The following is an 18,573-nucleotide window of genomic DNA, read 5'->3' on the forward strand; positions in this document are numbered from 1 at the left end:
GAGAAGAATGTATTCTTTTCAGGGTTTTTTTTGTTTGCATTTGTATTCAGCTCACCTTAAGATGATACCATTAAAAAATAATCCAGTTTAACCTTAATTAGTTAAACGTCCACCTGTGTGGGCGTGCTGTGGTGGCCTTGAGTCCTCGACGCAGCTGTCACGGGTTCGATTCCCGGACCCGTTGACATTTACCGCATGTCTCCCACTTCTCCTTCCCCCTTTCCTGTCAGCCTATTTTCAAATAAAGGACACTAGAGCCCACAAAAGACCGCCTGGAGGCAAGAAAAAAAAAAATCCACCTGTGTGACCATTACCGAACAAGTGTCATCATTAATACCAAGGAACACGCAGGAAACACAGAGTTGGCCGTGTCAGAATAATCAGTTCAACAGGGAATCTGGTCAGAGTTAATGGGAAGATGAACAGAGTTAAACAGAAGCTAGTCCTGGAACTAACGTGTTAGTGGCTGCAAAAAACATGAAACCAGAGCCGTCACCTTTCACTGCATGCCCTCAATGCCTGCAGGTCCTTTGGGACATATCTTTGCCAGTTTTGCCGATCTGGACTGTAACATTTATGCCCATTTTTCTTTGCAAAAAAGCTCAATATCGGGCGTGCTGTGGTGGCGTAGGGGATAGCAAAACCCACATTTGGAGGGCTTGAGTCCTTGACACGGCCGTCGCGGATTCGATTCCCGGACCCGGCCGACATTTGCTGCATATCTTCCCTCCTCTTCTTCCCCCTTTCCTGTCAGCCTATCAGTTGGATTGGATGGAAAATGTCTGTTAACAGTAATTTTGAAGTATTGATGCAAATTCTCAGTTGGTTAAAGGTATTGCCTTGAGTTCGAACACATGAATATGCTTTGATTATATGTTTAGGCTTCTTCTTCTGCTGGAAGGTGAACCTCAAGTCTCTCACCCTCCAACAAGTTTTTATCCAGGACTGCCCTATATCTCTGCATCCATCTTTCCCATCAGCTCTGTGTAGCTTTTCCATTCCTTTTGTAAAAAAAAAAAAAAAACACCATCCACAAAGCCTCCTGATGGTTTTCATGAAGCTGTTTGGTCACTAACTTTCTCTAAAAAACCTATAAAGCATGAGTTGTTTGCATTGGATTTTATAAAAGATGGACACAGTCTCTGGACACTGAAATACATCATCTGTCAATCAGCTATATCTACTAAATACACAAAATTCAATTAAGAGTATTTCTCAAAGTACTTAAAGTTCCTGTAAACAGAAAGCCTTTAAACCTCCGAACTCAATTATTTCTGTGACTCATGCAGTTGTTTTTAGATATAATTACTCTCTGTAAACATTTTCCGCATGTGTATTCATTTAGGGTAGTTAATTACTTTTACTGCAAGTAAACACTCCCGCGCATTTATACATAAACAGATTTTTTAAGTGGATTCTGTTGGCCATATGAGCAATTTTAAAAGTGTGGTGGTGTTTGGAGAACTAATATTTTAGCTGTATTGCAATACAGATCACTGCAGGTGCTACATTGTGCTGTGTTTGTATGCAAGATGAAAAAGAATAGTATTTGACTCAGTTATGCCTTTATTTTCCAGGTTTTAATAAATATAGAAATATTAGCCTTCTGACACCTGGTTTCCTTCCTGATTGTCTTTTTCTCATTGCTTATATTTAAAGGAAGACAAGCACAAAAATATGAACAACCCAAAAAATGTGTATTCACCTTTGATAATCTCATCATTTTACGACTGGACCCCGACCCTTCAGAAAAGACCCCCGATATTTAATGCCACCCCTGGAAAGATGCCTTACAAGCCGTGGAATAAATCAATTTTAGTTGCATAAGCATCATTTTACCGTAAGAAAATGGGAATATTTAAATTGTTTTTTCTGATTTTCTGTTTTCTCAGTGTATTATTAAGACATGACACAGACGCTCCGCTAGCCACAAATGGGAAAGAGAAGCAGAAATGGCAGTATAATAACTAGATATGTGTGATATTATTCTCAGAAAATTGTTACAACAAAATGGCTACTTACCCTAACCAATCAGTAATTAAAAAACTTCATTTTATTTATTCTAAATTGTTTTTGTGAATACTTACCTGGGTGTCAACAAATATGTGGGATACTGTGGCTCAGTCAAGGTGTAGCGAATATGAGGAGGTCACAGAAATATGATGGGTGAGAAAAAAAAACTCAGCAAGAAGTACAGAGCAGACTGAGGCCACACTGCAGATCAGAAGAGAGGAAAATCCAAGGTTTTATTCTCAAATCACTCCTGAATTGGAGTTCTGCTCCGGGATCACGGGTCAGCTAGCCATGAAACCTTCACTTTTGCTTTGGACTAAAGTAAGAAAGACGAAGAGGAAGGGAAAGAGAGCGAGGAACAGGAAGGAAGCCATGCAGAGTCGAAGCTAGAAGGTAGAGAGAAAGAGGAAAACACAATGAAATTATTTATGGTTCACGACAGGAGGCAAGAAAATAGGGCTTGTGAGAAAAAACAGACCTGCGGAAGAAAGGAAATAATGGACAACATTACGTTCAGAGCAGCTGTTTTTATCCTTATGATATCACTAAGGATGCAAAACGATGAGGTTCAGTTTTAAGCAATTAGAATAATTTTCTTCAAGGATACTTATGCTTGTATTCTGGAGTGTTGTCTTAATAGTCACATCCCTATTGCATCCCATGTGTAATTTATTTGGCAAATTCCCTGGAAATATTTTTATTTTATGTGATAAAGTTAATTTCTTTTCCAATTGTCGTTTCTGCGTAGCTATTATTTTCACTGTATTGACCTAAATGGGCGAGTGTTCCTCCTGATCATCTTATCTGTTGCATAATTCATAGATTATTTATTTTTATTTAGTAAGAAAGAGTTAGTCAGAGGAAAGCAAAAGAAACATGAGCAGCTAATAAAAGTAAAGATGTTTTTTTTATGTCTGTAGTATAGTTTTTGTTTTAATTTTAATTTATTTATATATGTATTTAGTTTTGTAATCTGCTTATAATTTGATATCCAGGAATCACACGATGAGGCAGCGATTCTTAAGAGAACACTCCTTTCAGCCGTCTTGTAAATCCTTAATATAGAGGAGAGCCATTTTACCACCGGAGCTGCTATCACCCATCATAAAAATCATTTGTAAGCATATCAGTGAAAACAAATACAGAATAATATCCTGATCTGAGGGGAGGAGGTGGAAGTGTTGTCTTCTGTGTTCCGTGTTGTGATTTTAATGAGGATGTCAGAGCTGTCAGTGCTGTAATAGCTGATTGTAATAAGCTTCTCCCTCATATGCTAAGACAAATTGTCCTGTTGTTATTCTAATGATGTGTTAGATGTGTTTATGCTGTTTTGTTTCCCTCCACATGCAACAGTTTCGTGCACTTGATCCAAGGTTAACTGAAGTCTGATGTCGTTAGCAAAAAGATTGTTGCTTTGACATATTTTTTATTACTTTTATTTCCAGGCTTCATTCTTGTTGCAGTCAGCTCTTCATTTACTAGCAGCACACCGCCATCTAGTGTTTTTTTGAGTGTATTGCATCAGTACACATGCTCATTGCAAAGATACTATGGATTCATTCTGCAATGACAGAAAAGGCAGACCTTTCCCAGTGTCATATTTATTTCACTCCTCCTCTTATTTTTTTCCAAGCTTCTAACATTTTTAATACTCTAACTTAATCCTAAACGTGTATATTAATCCTACTGGATTCCCTTCAAATGCAGCCTCTAAAACAGTTAGATTATTCCAGCTGGTTGAAAGAAGGCAGTTTATTCATTTTGCATAATAAATCTACAATTAAACACATCTTTTTTTACATCAGTACTTCACACAAAACTCATCTCCCCCTCTGTGCGTAAATAATTGTAAGAAGTAAACTGTTTATTTTCTGCAACTGCGCCTAACAGATGTGCTAATCAAATATTTGCATTGCTAAAATGGGAGTCACTCCCAATTAAATTCACACTTTTCACCCACCTCGACAGATGCCATGGTGAAGCTGTGAATCTCTCTTATTTGTGAAACTAAACTTAATGTGTGAGGTTTAGTCAAACATTGCCAGTCAAAACTCTTGTATTGAGTGCAGCCTTGACCCCTCTGGGCAGTATCAGAGCCGCTGAAGTGCTTTGGCATCAGTGTGACAGGATTAACACATCAAAAGCAGAGTTGGGGCCTACAGCGGCGTCACACAGTCAGTGCAGCACCTTTCATGTTCTGCTCAGGTTCACCACAATTTCACGTAAGCCAACAGCAAGTCAGACGGAAAAAGATAATAGGGCCAACCTGCTGCTATCATGCTTTCCTTCAGCTGCAGTGAAATATGTCAAATTCTGTGTGTTTGATGAAAGATTTGAGTTCAACAAGCTTAAGTCAGGGAACGATATCTGACTGTGTCACATGGCTGGGATGCAAAGGGACCATTTAGGTCTGACATTCGAGCTGAAATTATTGCTGCAAGCCTGCATGGTCTTACTTTTTATTATGCAAATATTTAACAGTTAACAGAAGCAAAAGTTAAACTCAAGCAGTCTAAGAGGTTTCATGTCTTGGAGTTGAATCCCAGACATTTACCCTGGAAAGAGTTGGAAAGGCTTTTCATATCAAATATTGAAGGTGAATGAATGAATAAAATTGTTATTTCAAATGAGCAAGTAACAAATTCAAATGAAAATAAAACAAGTATAAAATTACATTTTGTGACAAAGAAATTATGTCAAACACCATAAAGTGAGATTGTAGATTATAGAAGTAATGACAATATCTCTAAAACCCAGCTTTTTCCTGTTTGAAAATGAATTGGAGGAAGTGCATTTTTACCCCATCGACCCTGTCCAACACTTTTAAACAGTACATATCTACACCCACTGTATAAAAAAATCTCATCACTCATGTCAGTGATATACAGCTTAAGTGAAAATGCACATATATTTCTGTATGAATTGATGAACTTATGCACGGATAGTTAGCGATATAGCTAGTACATGTCTGAGTTATACAGTAAATATAATTAACTTTGATTAAGACCAAAATTATTCAAATTCAAAATTAGATATTATTAATATATATAGATTTTAATCATTTTACCAATTTTATTTTGTTAGAACTGTAAGTAATAGTAGCATTTCGCAGTGGTCTAACCGCAGTTCTGCTACAATCTGTTTGACAAAACCGTGATACTTTTTTTTACTTACCTTGTAATCCAAAGGTAATTTGAGTGGTGCGTATAACTAGAAATGTTGTTTCAGTCCATTTACCATTTCTATTTATACTTTAAGAACAAATATTCATGTTTTTTTTTTCTAGTATCAGATTGATCTCATGTCAGACACTACTTTGAACACATCTGATGTCTGTGAATTAACATTAATAAACAATGCTTAAGAATAAAAATGAGATTTTAAATGCATAAAACCAAAGCTTTGTCATGTGTTTTAAAAGCTTTACTAAAACACAGTTGTCCTTTCATGTCTTGCCTAACAGCCCCTGTCTTTGTTTAGGTTGTTGACATAAAAGAGAAACTGAAATTGTCCAAGAAGTTCTGGTCGAGCCTGCCCGAGGCAATGTGTGTAGAGGACAGAGTGACTGCCGGAAACGCCAGTGATGAGGATTGCTGGAATGGACACACCAAGGGCAGGTAAGGGGACTGCAGCCCTGGAGCTTAATGCAGACTAACACAAAAGGTTACTTAGAAGTCCAAAGTCTTTTCAGCGTGCCTGACGTTAAGTAGTCTGATCCTAGAATTAAGAGGCAAGCCTTTTTCATTTCAGTGCACTGTGGAGGAGCTGGGCATAGTTTCATTTAGAGCTGTTTAATTAAAAAAAGGATGTGTCATTTTAATTGTTATAGTTTTCCTTTAATAGGTAAAGAGTTGTATGAAATATATTGTTTTTTTTAGAAAATCAATTTCTCTTTGTTCTTAATTAGGCTGTACCAGCTCGGTGTTAGCTCTTAATCTGATTTCTTTACGTGAAAAAAAAAAAAAAAAAACTTCCACTGCCCACAGACTTACATTTCGCAAAAGTCTTTACTGAGCGTTGTTTACTTATTTAGGCATTATAAACTACAAACTTTAATATGTTTTATCATGTTTGTCAGTGTCATTGATTGTTAGACCAAACCAAATGTTTGGAGAATCTTTTACATCTAAAAATCTGTGACCCATGTTTGTGTTAAGCTCTGCAGTGGTACACATTTTCCTCCAATTACTCCAGCAACTCACTTAGAGAATCACAATCAGCTCTGCACGTCTTCCTTTTTCTTGTTTGTAGTTGTTTGTAAAATAGTTCAAGCTCAGATTATAATTTTTACTCACCATCTTCCTATCAACTCTGACCACTTTTCTTGTCCTTGATGAATAAAAAAAAATCCCCCACACTTTATTTCACTGTGTGGATAGTGTGTCCAGAGTAATGTGCAATGTTAGCTTTTTTTGCATTAAAGAGCAAAAGTTCAGTTTCAGCCCGATTTGAGCAGAGCACCTTCTTCCAAATGTTAGCAACATTCCCTGCATATTCGTTGTAAATAGTGCTTCTTGTGGCTTTTTTTTTTCTCCAACAACATTCGTCTTAATGCTCTTTCATAAAGGTCAGATTTTTGGAGTGCCTGACCTACCAATTTCTTGGTATGTCTGCAGTTTTCAGCTGATTGAAAACTCAATTGCTTGCACTAGATTTTTTTTTTTTTTTTTTTTTGCTGGTGTCATAGTAAATAAAACTCAATATGAATGCATCCCACACAAATTTTCAATGTGATTTTCTGTGTTTCCTTTTACCTAATAATTATACACTGTTCTGTGTTGGTGTATCACATAAAATGAAATACAAATGGATAAAACTGTATTTAAAATGATAAGATGTGAAAATATTCAAGCGATGTGTACACTTTTGCAAGGCTCAAAATGTAGGATATCATTTTTTATTTTTTGTCATCCTTGAGTCAAAAGACAAACAAAAACGTTACCTTTTCAAATTCAGTGACATTTCAGGGGTATATGTTAGCTTGAGCGATCAGCGCTCACGGGAAAACAAACGTTGTTGTGTCACATGATTTGTGAAATTCTGTCACATGGCGACCCGCAAACTATTTATCCAACAGGAGAGCAGAGCAGGCAGCTGACATACTTTTCCCTGGAGAAATACCTCACAAGTGTGTCAGTGTATTAACTGACATTATGGGGTCAAATTTCATTTCACAAACATTACTGTAAACCTGAAGAGCCCATTTCCAATCGCTTTATGAAAATTAGACATATTTCAATTATGGGTGGAATTAGTCCATCCTCCAAGCACTTGTTTGGTGCTGCTTATTTTCCTATAGTCTGTGACGATAATCATTTCTGAATTATATATTTTCATAAGGAGTGCCTTTCTAAGAAGTACCTCTGGCTGGAATTGAATTGGTTCTGTTTTGTGTTTTTAAAATAGATACTTTCCTGAAGTCCAGAAGGATGGCCTTACCAACCAGATGAATAACCCTGAGGTGGGCGTCGACATCACACGACCCGACACCTTCATCCGTCAGCAGATCATGGCTCTAAGGGTGATGACCAACAAGCTGAGAAATGCATACAATGGCAATGACATCTACTTTCAGGACACAAGTAAGCTGTTAGCCATTTCTGTAATGCAGGCGAACAAATCAGAATGCTTTTTCTCCTTTGCTCTAGGCAGCTGTCATAGTTTTTTTTCATCTTTATTGTTTGTTTGAACATTGAAAAACAATTCTTACATGAGAGCACATGCAAAGATATTGCAAATATTGTTTTAATCATGAAGTCCTTCTTCACATTTGAAGTATATGTATTGTTACTGAAGCATATCTATCATTTATTACAATTCCCTGAGAAGAAATGTGCAAGATGTAGAGAGTGCTTCTGCATAAGGATTTAAAATGTTATTTTCCTGTTTGGTTTCTATGTATTTGGTCTTAATGAGCTTAATGGTCATTTGATCATCTTGGATGATGGTAAAGGAATTAAATGTGAAAACACAAAGCTTGAGTGCCCCGATGTTGCTCGCTAGGATACTATGATTATTTTCTTAAAACACAAAATCTACTTTTACTCCCCTGGAAATGTTAAAGCAAACTGTACGCAAAGGAGTTTCTGTACAAAATCAGTTTTAAGGAATATGACCTATTCTCAGAAACTCAAAGGTCAACCTTGATTCTGAATTACCAATGATGAACTCTTATGTGTTATTTTTATTTTTTTGCTCTGCTCTTGTAATTCAGGTGATGAAGGCAGCGGCTCAGGCAGCGGAAGCGGCTGCACAGAGGGCTGCACCACAGACATGTACAGCGCTGCCACTGAAACCCCGGTGGTGAGAGCCGACCGGAGCGGGCCGATGGAGGACTCTGCCCCGCACCATGCACCATCCATAGCACTGCCAACCATGCTGGCTCTGCTAGCTCTAACTCTGCACCGACAATGGAGATAATGATGGAGCAACAAGCTAGATATGGACTGCAGGGTTTTTGTCCCCTTTTTTCTCTTCTCTGGCAGTTTTTGTATTCAAGCACATTGGAGCTACAGTCAAGCACAGAGCATTCAGCCTACCAGCATTGATGCTGCAGGATTCTGCTCTGAGAAAGAGAGTAGTCATCCACATCATGAGTTTCCACTTTTCCAAAGATCATGCAGTGCCATCCCTAGACTTTATATTTCATGAAATCATTTCAGTTTCTAAAACTGATGCGGATCCAACAAGCTCTGCTACAGAGATTTAAAAAAAAAATAAGAATCTTTACATTTCTTTCACACATGGCAAATATAAACATAGGTTTCCAATTGGAAGAAAAACATAGTATGCACTTTGAGGTTTTTTTTTTATAGAATTTTTTTTGTCTGAAGAAAATGTAAAAAGAGATGTGGTTAAATTATGCACCTTAAAAGGGTACAATAAGCTTAATAAATGTTTTATAATATATTTTAAAGAGGTGATGATGATCTAAGTGCAAGAGGATTCAGGAACCATGTCCGCTTTGGTTAGAATTTGATTAAATATAACATTATGCCATTTATTGATTTGTGAAGGAAAAACAATTCTTTTAAATTTCCTTTTTGTGAATGCAAATTCAGATCTTTCTTACAGTTTCAATTATTTTGGGCTGTAGATTCATATATTGTTTTAAACAGAATCTGCACAAACGTATAAATATTCACAAGATCTTTTCAGCAGTGGCCTTGTGCTACAGCTGACTTGAAGGGTTAGGATTAACATTTTATTTACTTTGCCTTGCACCAACTCCATAATCTGCAAAATATGCTCATATCTTGCCAGTTTGTTAACTCAGCTTCAGCAGTGGAAAACCTAAAATCCTTTCCAAGAAGTTTTTTTTTTCTCTTTTTTCTGCAGAGAATATGCCACTAATTTACCGTTATGTAGCTCTGTGGTTAAACGGCTCTGGTGACATTTTGTTTAAGATGTGGTCACTCAGTGTAGTTTGAAATATTTACTTCAAGTTTAAAGGGATAAATACTGTCATAATTTAATTTAATCATTAATTGAACAAGTAGGTAGCTACAGTGGCTAATTATTATTCTTCTATTACAACCATAAGAGGCTTTGGTGGATTTTTTGAACTGGGTTCTGTTGAGAAGAAATGGGCCATCAGTAATTTACCTTTAATAGATAACTCTCTTAGCATGTTAACATTGATAAAAGATAGGAAATTCAAAAGCTTTTAAATGACCTGAGATATGCAGGAGATGATTATTCTCCTTGGTCTGTAGCTATTTATTATGAAGACTTTTGCCGTCTGTCATCCATAACAATGATATTTCTATACTAAACAAACTTTAAAACAGAATAGATTTTGATGTTTTTCCATTCAAATCTTTGTTATGTAAGTTCACTTTTCATAAGAATTAGTTGTACTTTCAAATCACACAGGTTAAAACGGAATTAGTTCATATTAAAAATTTATTGTATATTTTCTGTATAGTCACACCACATAAAGTTTCAATTTACAATTTACAACATTAATTAGCACGTTGATTATTTTGCAGTCTAGCTTTTGCCAGGTGAGTCTCTCTGCTCACATAAAACATTTTTTTAGCTTGACCAAGCTATCAATAAAGCTCCTCTTATGCACAGATTTCCCTGCTTGAATGGTAAGAGATCAACATGAGCGGAAAATTTTGATTCTGCATCAGTACTTGAACTATAAAATCCTTCACTCATGTGAATTATCCTCACTGTTATACTGGTTATCCTTATAGCTGGTAGATGTGACAGAATCCATTTAAGTGCTGCTTCAGTCATAGGCTTGTCTTTTGTACATAAAAAAACCTTAACATGAATTTTTTGACACAATACTGAGAACTGGAGTAAAGAAACAACTCAACATAATCTACTTCTTTTAAATAGTCTTGAATTAGACTTTCAACTCATAATATTAGGTTATTATTATCATCAATAATGTCTGAGCATAAAGACAGATAAATGTGTTAGGGATAAAAGCCTAAAGCAAACCAGTGCACAGATACACATACGGCAATCGCCAAGGTTTTTTTTTTTTCCTGAATAAAACAGAAAAATGTGTCCTAAAATGGTTTCCTGATGGATTCCTGTGATATGTTTCAGGATGTTACAAGGGAGCAGTTCATTTTTCTGATCTGAGAAACAACTTTGTTCAAGTCAGTAATTTGAAAAAGTTAATGCCACTTATGTAAACACTATTTCGAACAAAGTCAAATGCAGATAACACTGAAACCAAAATATTATCTGGTTTTACTTTATCGTTGGATTGTTAATCTGTCAAGAGATACTTAAAAAAGTGTTTCACATAGGAAAGTCATTTCAATGGGCGATGGACCGATACAGTCTTTACTGTGGAAAACATTATCTATTTAACACAGCCATTAAATACAAAATTAAGCCCATCAAACATTACCTAATATTCAACTTTTTCATAAATAATTTGATAAAAGTAATATATGATTGCACATGTGTACTTTTGTCTTACCACTTATTAGGAGGTCAAATGTAATGTTTTTAACAAGACTAAGAGAGTTATCTACTTCAGGTAACTAATTTCTATTCAGAAACAGAAAAATCCTTCACACCTGTGGCTCTAAAGACAATCAAATTAGGAGATTCCTATTGGGCATCTCAAATTAATATTCCGTTTGAATTATAATGAAATTATATGCAAATAAAAATTATTGGGTTGGTCTACAAGAGCAAACCTATATTCTTGTGCTGCTGTGAACTTTACATGAATTTAAATTAACTGACTGTATCATGTTTTAGTGCTGCATCCTCAGAATATATTGCACGTATTTACCAACTATCATCAGATGTTTCATACCTACTGGAACTACATTTTTTAAAAAAACAAAAAAAACATGCTACTTCTTTGCATATTGAGTAACTACTCTAGTAATCCCAGGTAGTATTTAAAAATGTCAACTTCAAATGACAGAATTTAAAAGAATAAGTACATATTAGCATACTTGTTGTATGTCTGGGAGTTATTAAGAGAGGCAGGGAGCAAACATCACACAGTGGTGACAGGGAATGCTAAGAATGACTCCCTGAATTTATCTGGAAAGCTTGAATGGTTATGTCTGCAGCACAGACAGGCTTGAAGCCGACCACAGTCACCTGTGAAATGAGAATCTGTGGGGACTGGACAAGGCTGAATGCTTCAGTGAAGCTCCTCGGTAGAGCGTACTTACAGAGAATGTGAGAGACCTTGGCACCGCTGAGGGGCGCGGACAAAACCAGTCTGGATGTACGCTCCCTGTTCCCTGAGAGCCCGTCAGGTTCATAACCAGCAGGCCAACTGAGCGTACACATCCACAGAATTAGCCTATGTCATGCCCTTCACAATGTATCAAGAAAAATTTTTGCTTTTCAATATTGTTTGAAGTACTCATTTACATTCACAATGCAAGAACAACAATACAGAAAAAATACACGATGTGTTTCTTTAAAGTGGTTCTTTATTCTGACTATTCATTTCACAGGTTGCCCTTTTTTGTTTTTTAATCATTGAACTTTTAATATTTTTTGCAATAAAAGGTTAAAAACAACAGCTAACCCAGTGCTGAATTATATCAATTCTTTACAAGTCACATTTATTTTTACTTTTACCTTGGAGGTAAAGAGTTTGAGCGAAGATGCCTTAATGTATTTCCACCATACCGTAAAGATGATTGCATTTCTGTTTTATTACTATTGAGAATAAAATCTAAACATTTTCTAAACAGATTTCTCCTTGTTATAACTTTGTGAAAGGTTTAAAAAGTACAACTAGGATTGAGAATAGAATTAAGGATTTACCCCTACACAGTGACCTGCAAAACGTTTTTACTTGTTTCATTGAAATCACAAACTACTTAATTTAAAGACAGACCCACAACAAAAATAATGCAGAAATGTGGAATGGAATGAAGATGACAGATTAATTGTTTTATTTTTACAAATGAAAATATGAACAGTGGCATGCATTTGCATTGAAACTGTTTTAGTCTGGTGCCCCTAAATAAAATCCAGTGCAGTCGGTTCCCAACTCGGTGCATGTCTCTAGCTGACTGAGGGTTTCTAGACAAACTGCATCAGGAAGACCAAGGAACAAAAGTCAGAGCTATGTGACATTTAAAGCAGGTTGATAAATAATATCCCAAGCTTTTAACATCTGACTTTCTTTTCAAATAATCACTTAAAAATTTATGGATTGGCACTACAAGTTTACCAAGGCATGGTCATCTGACTAATCTGGTTAAGGAGAACATTTCCTGAGAAGTTGCTAATAGGCCTGTGGGAACGCATCAGCAAAACATTTGCTAGTATCTGTTGATATAACAACCATTAGCTGTCCACTTCTCAAATCTTCCCTTTATGGAAAAATAGCAAGAAGAAAGCCACTGTTGACAGACTGATATATGATACTGACTTAGCTTACTTAGCCTTTTCAAAAAAGCATGGAGGCCAGTGAAACACTTCTGTGGGTTTAACCAGCAAGTTTTAATTTGGGGGGGTTTAATTCCATCAAAAAGAGAACAGCTTTTCTAAAATTTGGTAGTAAAATGACACAATTTTAAGACGTTCAAGACATGTGAATACCTTTGCAAAACACTGCATGATTCAGCGAACTCTTCTACGGTTAGTCTTAATATCTAAAAGGAGGGGTCGTTTTATTTAGTCATAGGAGCAGTAATTTTCTAACATCATAGACTGACAGCTCCATTGCTCTGAGGTACGTTTGAGCACTGAGGTGCATGTTGGAACAACAGGTGACAGCTAGGCTTCCTCTGTGTACTTCCTGTTTGTGAAATCGGCTCTTATCAGTGGTTCAAAGCCTCTGTTTCGCCGCTGACGCAGGTAGAGCACAAAGATAAGGAGAAGCACCAGTAGGCCGACAAAGACGCCTCCCAACGTGGAGCCCAGCACAAACACAGCTCCCTCATCTGCATCTGTGGAAAGAAAGGAGAAATACTCTGAAAATCCAAACATTTCTATCGTCAGTGGGGTTAGTATGTGATGACTCATGCTGTAATAAAGACAAGACAACATCCAACTGTAAACTATTAGTTTTTGCATAACACTATAACACTGCAAGTCCCACTTATTAAGAAATAATAACAGAAATAATAAAGAAATAATTATACATTCTATTTAACATTCATAATGAATTTAATCTAATTAATCATTCCATTTATTTTCATTATTTAAGCATTTATAAACTGGTCTTACTTAATTCATTGAAGTACAAAAATATTTCAATAATTATTTGTTAATTTCTTCATGTGTATGTTTTCAGTTTTGTTTAACAATCATGCACAATTTTATGCAGTCGTATTGGTTGTATTGTGGCACTTTTGAGTTCTGTACGCATTAAAAAAGTTATGTAATTATAAAAAATTTTTATTGTTAACTCGGTATTTACTCACCATCGAGGGAAATGGCATAAGAGTATCCCAGCTGATCCGATGTGACGTAGATCTCTTCATTAGTGATCGGAGGGAAAAAAGGAACCATATTATAGTCCCTGTTGTGACCAATAGGAGCCATCTCATCCGGGTAGGTGGCGTTGGATGGAACAAACCTGCGCATCCATTCATCAAAAATGGCATCGGTAAAAGAATGGAGCACCTTTAAATTTGAAATTACAAGAAAAGTGTGGTTATTTGGCTTGGACCTAACTGTATACTCAAATTTTACTATGCGCCGTTGAATTCCTACCAGAAAGATGGGATCATTGGCTGCAGAGTGGGACAAAGAGCTGGTTCCATTGAGCATAGCGTGAACAAGGTTGTGAAGGTTGTCGACCGTATCATCCAGTTCTCCGTCTGGCTTTTCGTACCCTTCAAGTGCATTTCTGTTTATTGAAAACAAATTAATCAGTGACCTATGACTGCCAAATCCTACATTTTTTGTAGCCTAATAGCCAAAAGCATATTCGTAACACAAACTGTTGAGTTTTACCTGAAGCTGAAGGAAGAGTTGGTGAAATATGGAGGACTGTCAAACTCTCTGATTCCTAAACAGCTTCTGACATCACTCATGGTGGGTAGAGACATGTTGGCTCTCCTTATCATCCCTCTCTGAATAAAGCCCTCATTCGTGCCATTGCAAAGAGTCACCAGACGGTTATAATCATCCAAGCTATAAGAAGAAAAAAAACGCCTTTTTTAAAAAAAAGAACTGGATGCACATTCATTGTAATTGCAAGAACTACAGTGCCTTGGAAAAATATTTATGCACATTTATTTATTTATTTGCATTTTGCATAAAGGTTGGATGAGAGTAAAACTGATCTTTTGAACCTTGATGCAAAAAGCTTGGTGAGGTGGAAAACTAACATCAACCTGAAAACGGAACCATAACAGTGAAACCTTGTGATGCCAGTGTTTGTCTGGGAGACGTTTTTTTCAAATCAAAGAAGCTGTCCAGAGGTAGAGCTAAATACCTGTAAGAAATTTTGTTAGAAGTAGCAAATACTTAAGACAAGGGTTGTGCTTCACAGTTTATAGTCAAACGATGATTCCAAATCTAACTCTGAGTGTTTTATAACAGAGCAAATTTATGTGCTAAAATAGACCAATCAAATTGAAATCCAATTGTGAAAATGTGGCATCTGGTGCTTATTGATCCTTTCAGTCCAACCAGACTGACTTTGAGCCCTTTTGGAAATAAAAATGGCCAAACATATTTGCCTATGTGTGTGTTATATAGTCTGGCTTTCAAACAATAACACAAGTTTCCAGAGGGATAATTATCTCTGTATAGTTGATGTCTGAAATCTGGAAACCACAATGCATCTGTTGGCTGCGACTATCACGTTAACACCACAACTCAATGCAAAAGGTCATCAAATCCTCCAGTATTTGTCTCCACCCATTGGATGTTGACATTTCAAATAAAATGCATTGAAGTTGATAACTGCAAAACGACAAAATGTCAAAGGCTTTTCCAAGGCAGAATATTATTCTATCATTAGTTGTGCTTACCTGTTGCACACCACTCCCCATCTGGAGAATCTTGACTGGTTGCTGATGAGGAAAGGGTTGTCCGGGTTCCTGCCTCCAAGCAGAGAGTCTGTACACACGTCACACTCACTCTGTCCTGTGGCAAAGTTCCAGTAAGGAATTGCAAAGTTCTCATTGCCTGTCAGTCTCTGTAGAAAAAAAACAAACAAACAATAAAATATTTATTTATTTCTACTTACACAAAATCTAAGTTGCACTTATGCTTGACTGACAAATAGATAGCATTACCTGAAGCTCTCTTTCCAAGCTCAGAAGGTGGTACCTGTGCCAGGTAATGAATGCTGGACCTTTGTGTGAGAAATCTATGGCTTTGAAGGGGCGACCAGGACCTGCAGGAAAAGTATTTTTTAACAACTAGCATGATCTCTCACGCTTACATAGGACAATCAGGCCAGTTGAACAGAATCCAATCTGGTCAAAGCTTTTTCAAATCAAACAAGTTCAAATCCTATTATAATATGATCCAGACAGATATTGTTGATTAATCAGCAAAATATTTGGAACAGTCATGAAAGATCATTTTGGATATTAAATTTAATATCCAAAAAAACTTTAAAAACTTTCCTAAAGTTGCTAAACTTACATCTTGGTTTTTTATTAGTGCATAACCCTGAAATTAAGTCTACCTTATGAGTTAATCTTCATTACTCAGTTAAAGACTTGTGTATTTTCATAGACTAAAAATAGTTTCCTGATGGAGAAAATAGTGACAATAGCTTATAATAGTGATTGTTAGTATATCAACAGCGGGTTTTTTTTTAATGTACGTCTCTCTTTTATATAATCCTGGTATGGTACAATCTATCCTAGATTTTCATTTTGTATTTAAATATAAAATGAAATAATTTTAGCAGAAGTAGTTTTGTGCTCCTGAATACATCAATAGTAATTTGCAGTAGGTGGTGCATAAAATGCAAAAATACAAATATGTCTCGTTCTCGTTACAATAAAGTGTGATTTGGTTACTTTTTGCAATAAAACATACACTGATAAAGGCAATACATTAATATTGATTTACCTAAGAGAGTGTCTCTGACTGAGTAGTAATGCTGCCAGACAAAGAAGTCATAAATGGAAATGTTGGCAAACTGTGGCTCAGTCCCGTTTGGTCCCAGCAAACCCAGCCAGTGCTGTGTGGCAATCATGTAGTCTGGATGGATGGTGTTCTTAGCCAGATCCAGAACATCCAGGAACTCCTGAATTTCCCCGCTGGTAAGGGAGTGAATGTTCTTTCTCACCACAGGAGTTTTTCTCTGGTCACAGTTTGGACCAGTCCAACCGAACTTACACTGACCACAATTATAGCCAGCAAAGTTACCTACAACGCAGAAAGACAACTGTGAATTACTTGATACTCAAGGTGGGCTTATGATGGCTTACACAAATTTCTTTCACTCACCACTGCACCTGCAAGTCTGATTGAAGAACTTGTTGGGCCACCTCTCTCTGTCATCAACGTTTCTGAGTCTGTACGGTCCCCCCCAGGGTTTGGAATCCACTAGCACAGGCCTACAGCTCCCTCTCCCCGACAAAGAGCCGCAGACGTTGGCAGGATCGGAGCCCAGAGCAGGGCAGCACTGCTTGGACCGGATCCCCTCTACTGTGCAGCAAGCTCGAGGAAACTGAGCTTCAGCGGGAATAACGCAGAGCAGCAAAGACACAGTGCCAAGAACCAGCGCGATCCTCATTTTCCACCTATTTGTTTCTTCCAGTGAGTGGTGAAAAATCAGTTTGCAGATCAAGCAGTCGCTGTAAGGCAGTCGATTTGATCGCCCCCCCCAGGGAGTGTGGAATCTCCCTCAGCCACGGTCTGCTGCTGTGAATCTTCAAATTAGATGGAGTGATAAAGTTAACATCTGTGGAAATAGCACTTAAAACCAAATCATGTTGTGCTGCAGCTGGCTGCATGCAGATTAAGAATGCCTCTAATGTGCATTCTTGCTTTTGTAGGGCTGGGAAGGATTAAGACATTGGTCTTGTGATGATCACCTGACAGCCCGGCTGTGAGTTCCAGCAAGATCTGGAAAGATACCAAACAAGTGTCTGAAGGAGCTATTATAATATAAAAACTTCTATGTAGCAGCAGAAGACAATATGATATTTTGTAGTTCTTTGTGGTCGAGTCATTCACAGTTGCCCAGAATAACAACAAAACAAAATCAGCTTTCAGATCAATGCCACCTCTCAGGGTTCTTGGAGTTCTGAGAAGGATCATTTCTTCCAGAAATTTGTTATATTTTTTGGAGCTCATTATCCTTCCAAGTTTTTAGTTATTTGCCACCTTTTCAAAATTGAAATTGAAAACTTAACCTAATAGTTTACTCATTGTTTTCTAGATTTATTTGTTGTTGTTTTTTTTTCAGTCTATACAGCACAAAAAAAAAATAATCAACAGAAGTGGGCTTTATAAAGCTTGAAGTTAATCACTACACCAAACTCAAGCTAATACAAAAACCAAAGACAGAAGAGTGGGGTGTGGGCTCTGAGCTGGGAGTCAGACTCTGAGCACATGACCAGCTATATCATAGCATGTCAGATACCCAGTTTCCCAGCAGCTGGGCCTCTGACATGCCCAGTTGCATGACCTCAGAAAGATCAGGTTTAACAAAAGGCTATTCAGAAAATTCCATATAAAGACAAATATGTACAAATATTTTCACTTTTCTGTAGCATATCGCAAAATAGCTAAAACCCCTTTAAAATATCAAGAACATTTTGTCACATTTATGTATTTTGAGGGGATTCTGTGGTATAAACAAATGGCGATTGTTAAAGATTTGGGAAAAGGATGTAAAATGAACAATGGTTTTCACTGTCATTTAAAGACAAAACTCTGGAAGTGTGTCACACATTTCTATTCAACCACCGTCTCAGTCAATACTTTGTAGAACCACTCTTGAATATTTGACACTTTTACTGGTTCATCTTTGCATGTGAACCAAAGATGAACCAGCTTATTCAGATGGGATGACATCTGTGAACATCGGTTTTTAAATTTTGCCACAATTTTTGTATTTAATTTAGATTTGGACTTTGACTGAGCCATTCCACTCCATCTAAGTCATTCTATTTGGAAGGT

General features: G+C 36.8%; 2 protein-coding genes across 3 annotated transcripts in view; one reads left to right on the forward strand and one right to left on the reverse strand.

Moving 5' to 3' along the window:
* The window catches only part of LOC122840049 (glypican-6-like), a 92,826-nt gene extending 79,837 nt beyond the window's left edge, over positions 1-12,989 (forward strand). For both annotated transcript variants that reach the window (XM_044132169.1, XM_044132170.1), the window contains 3 exons: positions 5,494-5,630; positions 7,420-7,595; positions 8,228-12,989. In XM_044132169.1, coding sequence (XP_043988104.1) covers positions 5,494-5,630; positions 7,420-7,595; positions 8,228-8,433 — 519 coding nt within the window. In that variant the 3' untranslated portion in view covers positions 8,434-12,989. The remainder of the gene's footprint in view (positions 1-5,493; positions 5,631-7,419; positions 7,596-8,227) is intronic.
* Positions 12,990-13,137: 148 nt separating this feature from the next.
* dct (dopachrome tautomerase) lies at positions 13,138-17,428 on the reverse strand. The gene is made up of 8 exons (XM_044132171.1): positions 16,894-17,428; positions 16,513-16,812; positions 15,723-15,823; positions 15,456-15,622; positions 14,431-14,610; positions 14,188-14,323; positions 13,896-14,097; positions 13,138-13,418 (listed from the first exon to the last, which is right to left on the reverse strand). The coding sequence occupies exons 1-8, from the start codon at positions 17,180-17,182 to the stop codon at positions 13,246-13,248; spliced, it is 1,548 nt and encodes a 515-aa protein (XP_043988106.1). The 5' UTR covers positions 17,183-17,428; the 3' UTR covers positions 13,138-13,245.
* Positions 17,429-18,573: the final 1,145 nt, after the last annotated feature.

Source organism: Gambusia affinis, linkage group LG11 (genome assembly GCF_019740435.1).
Source record: "Gambusia affinis linkage group LG11, SWU_Gaff_1.0, whole genome shotgun sequence".
In the NCBI taxonomy this organism is placed as follows: Eukaryota; Metazoa; Chordata; class Actinopteri; order Cyprinodontiformes; family Poeciliidae; genus Gambusia; species Gambusia affinis.

Excerpts from the sequence above, each read along its gene's own strand:
- dct (XM_044132171.1), bottom strand. The coding sequence starts at position 17,182 with ATGAGGATCGCGCTGGTTCTTGGCACTGTGTCTTTGCTGCTCTGCGTT. Across the intron at positions 15,824-16,512 it reads AGTCAGAGACACTCTCTTAG|GTCCTGGTCGCCCCTTCAAA; the intron begins GTAAATCAATAT and ends CTTTTCCTGCAG. Across the intron at positions 14,324-14,430 it reads AACTCTTCCTTCAGCTTCAG|AAATGCACTTGAAGGGTACG; the intron begins GTAAAACTCAAC and ends TTCAATAAACAG.